Source organism: Perna viridis, chromosome 2 (assembly GCF_037379345.1).
Source record: "Perna viridis isolate PV_CMFRI_1.1 ecotype Kerala chromosome 2, ASM3737934v1, whole genome shotgun sequence".
Classification (NCBI taxonomy): Eukaryota; Metazoa; Mollusca; class Bivalvia; order Mytilida; family Mytilidae; genus Perna; species Perna viridis.
The window spans coordinates 67,166,507-67,171,086 of NC_142446.1; the positions used below are offsets into that span (position 1 = coordinate 67,166,507).

Here is a 4,580-nt window from a genome sequence, read left to right on the forward strand (position 1 = left end):
TTATCGAGCATTGTACAATAAGATTGAGTCAGTACAACATGAAAGGGAGATGGCCTGTAAAAGCTCAAACAAGATTGTTGCCAAATCCTATTGATTTTTATGTAAATTGTATATTGTATTTTCAAAATGTATGTTATTTTCAATAAAAAAAAAAATTATTAGACATTTGGAAGATATTACATGTTTAGTTTTTAGGTAAGTAAAGTTTTTCACTCTCTAGAGTAATTGGAGATGTGAAACAACCTTCAATAGAACTTGTACAGTTAAACCTGTCTTATCTGAAGTCCTTGTGGACTTTAAAATTGGTTCCAAGTAGACAGGTGTTCGGTTGCTAAGGTTCAAGATACATTCTTAAATTGATATAAAGGGATTTAAAAAGTGTCTGGTTCAGGTAGGTTTTTGGATTGTTCTGGGTTCTGTTTTTTTGTAGTTTCATTGTATTTTTTGTATTAAATAGTACATGTACTCCAGCTAAGAATCATGCAAAGTGTGATTCATGGTTGGAAAGCCTACATATTTTTATTTTTGATATTTTGTTTAAAATGTTATAGTTAACAGAAATGAACATGTGGCTTTTCATATAACCCGTGTCCATAGGAAATATGAATTATAAAGAATGTACTGTATATTTCAAAATTAAGGGAGATAACTATATAAATGACACTGCAACACAATAGAAACTACAGATTATCTCCTTAAAGCAGACAGATTGGAATGAAATATCTTGATATTTAAAGAAAGACAGAGTCTTACAAGATTTCACATGTATGCTCATCCTGTATTCACAGAGAGAAGTAGATATAATATTACTCCCTGACATAGAAGGTTCTATCAAAAATATAGTAATGATGTTGAAGATGAAATACATTTTCTTTTTGACTGACCAACAAAAAGATTTTATAACATGTTGAATAATTATTGGAAAGGTTTAAAAAAAATCTATACCCTACTAAAAAATGATATGATTAATGCATAATTAAGATGAGAAATTATTATCAGAATTGTGCATATTCATCAAGAAAAAAGTATAGATGCCATTAGCCTTTTTTATCACTTGAACCTTATAATTTCCTCTTCATGAGTTCTAGGGAACTGCCCCTTGATAAATTTTGTACAGTAGCAATGGTAAATTCTTGCTGAATTGCATCATTCATGAGGAAAACCACTATTAGGAATAATCTTGTAATATTTGTAGCTGGTTCTGAATGGCCGCCCCATGACAGCCTCTGCATTGTGGTGATAAGTTCCTCGCTGCTGTGCACATATCATGAGGATTACTGCTAATGAGAAACAATATTTCTTGTTTCCTGTTAATATATTTTATATCTACATGTTTTTTTTATCTTGTTATAAAACCGACCTCATTACACTTAACACATCATAGCCCCGTGCAGGTCCGGGTGTCAAAAGAATAGGCCTGCAGCAGCGCTAAGCTTGTCGTAAAAGGCGACTTAATAATCATTTCATGTTCATTTTATCACCCATTTCATGTTCATCGCCTGAATATAGCTGAAATAGGGTGCGTATAAATTGAGAGACATTGTCTTTTCAGCGACTATCTTTTGAGCGACACTTTTTGAGTAATTGCGTATATCATTTGAGCGACATCAAATCAATACAAAATATAAAAACGGCATATAAATTCAGCGACATATTTTTTAATTGATTAAATACAGATGTACATAAAATTCACATAAACGGTCCACCAGTTCGCACTGGTCAAAACTAGCCCTTTCTCGAATGTATTAGTTCAACTTCAGTGAATCGACCAGTACTTTTTCCCTTCTGAATATCACTCAAAAGATTAAACGACAATAAATAAAGACAAAATATATTAGTGAAATACATTTAAAATAGAGATTGAGATGTACACAACGAATCGAGGGAAAGAAGGTATAGTTGTTGATGGATTTAAGTATAGGCTTGACAAATCAAATAGTGCCACACATCTTTGGAGAAGTATAAAAGCCAAATGCAAAGCCCGATGCAAGACAGATTTAACGGATTTGATGATATTGGATGGACGTAATGAGCATAACCATGAAAAGGAAGAAGAAAGAAAGATACAGAGACACAACATCAGACAAGCTTGCAAGAGAAAAGCTGAAGACAGCATAACAGAACGGCCACACAAGCTAATAGTACATGAAGTTGGGAAAACAGAGAACGCTAGTTTAGTCCCAGAAGATGTTGGCCTCATAAGACAAGCTGTTTATAGAGTAAGGTATGTTCAATAAAAGTATTATAATATGATCATGATTACTAAAAATGAAGAAAACAACAAAAGTGTTGTTCCATTGCTTATCTTATTATTAAACATATGTAATGATTTTGTGTCATGTAAATTTATTCCATATCCTATGAGTTCCTAATATTATTTATTTGTTTATATTTTCAGGAGAAAGACAACGCTAAAGCTACCAAAATCAAGAGAGGAAACCCACGAAAATCTTAAGGACTACGATTTGATGTCTACAAATTTAGAGAAAATGATGTACGTCAATGATGCTGAGACGGGTATTATTATGCTGACTACAAAAAGCAATATGGAATATTTTTGTGAGCCCATTGTGGAAATTTTTGGTGACGGGACATTCAAATATTGTCCAAAGTTTTTCTACCAACTTTACACATTGCTTGGATATAAACACGGACGCTACATACCATGTGCTTTCTTCCTGCTTCCTTCAAAATCAAAGGAGTGTTATATCAACATGTTTCGTCATCTTATTACAGTAGTAACAGATTTAGGATTGAACTTTACACTTACCTCTATCCACTTGGATTTTGAAGATGCTGTTTTTGAAGCTGCCAGAGAGTTTTGGCCAGAAGTTTTAATTAGAGGTAATTTTTTAAGCATAGTTTTTATTGTAAGATAAGACAGATACATGTAATTTAAAATATTAACGACAAATATATACTGATGTTATGTACGTATCAAATTTAAAACATGTACATCTAATTTCAGGTTGTCATTTCCATTTGTCCCAAGCTTGGTGGCGTAAAATACAAAGTCTTGGACTTGCTCAGTAATACAAATGTTCAGAGTTAAACGGACAACAAACGGATGCAAGTCTTTTCACAAGCAGTTTAGTGAAATGTTTTATAGCCATCAACCGAACATTTATGATTTTTTGGAGAAGGTCAAACTTATCCAGACATACAATAGTCTTAAGATAAGAGCTTCTATGCGACCAATGCTTTTGACTATTAACGAAAAGTCAAACGTGCAGCAGATGCGTGAATTCCAGGAACAGTACAGAGCAGGCGATATCTCAAGACTTGAGTTCGTTAAACTTATGGCATACAAGTCTCAGCCGGTCATCAATTTATAACGATTGTGTACATAGAAGTTTTTAATAGTACATTATTTTTAACAATTGTAAAGTATTTTATATAAACTATGTGGTTTCAGTGAACAATAAACAAACACTATATCCTGCTCAAAATCCTACTTCCACCTCCCCGTGGAGAGCAGGGGACACTGACTAACGGAAGAGGTAATAAGTATTTTTCTCAGGTAAATGTCGCTGAATTTAAAAAATAAAAAGTCGCTCAATTTATGTGTTTTGTCGCTGAAAAGATCATGTCGCTCAAATTAAAAAAATGCAAAATGTCGCTCAATTCATCATCTCCCCTGAAATATTGCTGCTCGGGCGTTAAACCCCAACAATCAATCAATCAATCAATCAAAGCTGTATTGCTCGCATTCTAATTTATTTCTTTGTGTATTGTACACTAAAAACTTGCATCTTTATCGTGATTATTGTATTACGATATCTATGTATCTTGTCTGACAAGGGCCCATGATTGGTAAAATAGAAAGATATATAATGTCCTGTGTCTTATTATGCATTTCTTTACCCTAATCTTAGGTTCTGATCTAAAACCCAGTATATGAAAGAGTAATCAAGGGAACCAAGGTTATAGCGGTAATGAAAAGAATGCAATCCAGGGACAAAGACCAGACATGGAAAACAGACACACACAACAAAGAACATAAAGTAACTAAAATCATGTATACAAAGTAACAAAAGTAAATGAGCAACTCGGACTCCACTAAAAACTGGGAGCATGGACCCGGTGCACCGGTAGGGTAAGCGTCCTCTGTTTTTTCTAGAAACACCCGCCGAGTTGCTCATAAAAAGTCAAGTCCGGGATAGACAAACGAGGAAAGGCAAACTATGACCCGTTGAATAAATCAGTTTTCATGGTGCTGATGGATACATCATAACGATCCACGAGTTCATGATGACGACCATAAAACTTCTGTAGTGATGACTTCAATCTTGTAGCAACATAACCCTGTTCCAGAAGCCTATTTGTTAGACTTCTAGCCGATACAAAAGGTCTGCGTAGTTTCGGCAAGCTCTGGCTCAAAATAGGGGGTTCAGGTCAATGCTAAGGTTTTCCAAATTGACTTAGCTATTGGTCCGAGGCTAGCCAATATGGAAAACCTTAAGCAATTATACCCATACCCTTACTGACTATCTAATCCAATACGTCTTTAATCAGGTCAGTATGACGTATTAATAAAACGGGTACAAGCCGTATTAGACGGCTAAATCCCGTAATGGCGC

At 34.3% G+C, this 4,580-nt stretch overlaps 1 protein-coding gene across 1 annotated transcript; it reads left to right on the top strand.

Annotated features, from left to right (window-relative positions):
- Nucleotides 1–1,865: 1,865 nt before the first annotated feature.
- Nucleotides 1,866–3,561, top strand: LOC148626596 (uncharacterized). The gene is made up of 3 exons (XM_088571124.1): nt 1,866–2,224; nt 2,399–2,844; nt 2,969–3,561. Exons 1-3 carry the CDS (start codon nt 1,866–1,868, stop codon nt 3,031–3,033), a joined length of 870 nt encoding a protein of 289 aa, XP_088427250.1. The 3' UTR covers nt 3,034–3,561.
- Nucleotides 3,562–4,580: the final 1,019 nt, after the last annotated feature.

Coding starts and splice junctions, on each gene's coding strand:
- LOC148626596 (XM_088571124.1), top strand. CDS start 1,866: ATGTACACAACGAATCGAGGGAAAGAAGGTATAGTTGTTGATGGATTT. Junction 2,225..2,398: donor CAAGCTGTTTATAGAGTAAG/GTATGTTCAATA, acceptor TTATATTTTCAG/GAGAAAGACAACGCTAAAGC. Junction 2,845..2,968: donor GCCAGAAGTTTTAATTAGAG/GTAATTTTTTAA, acceptor ATCTAATTTCAG/GTTGTCATTTCCATTTGTCC.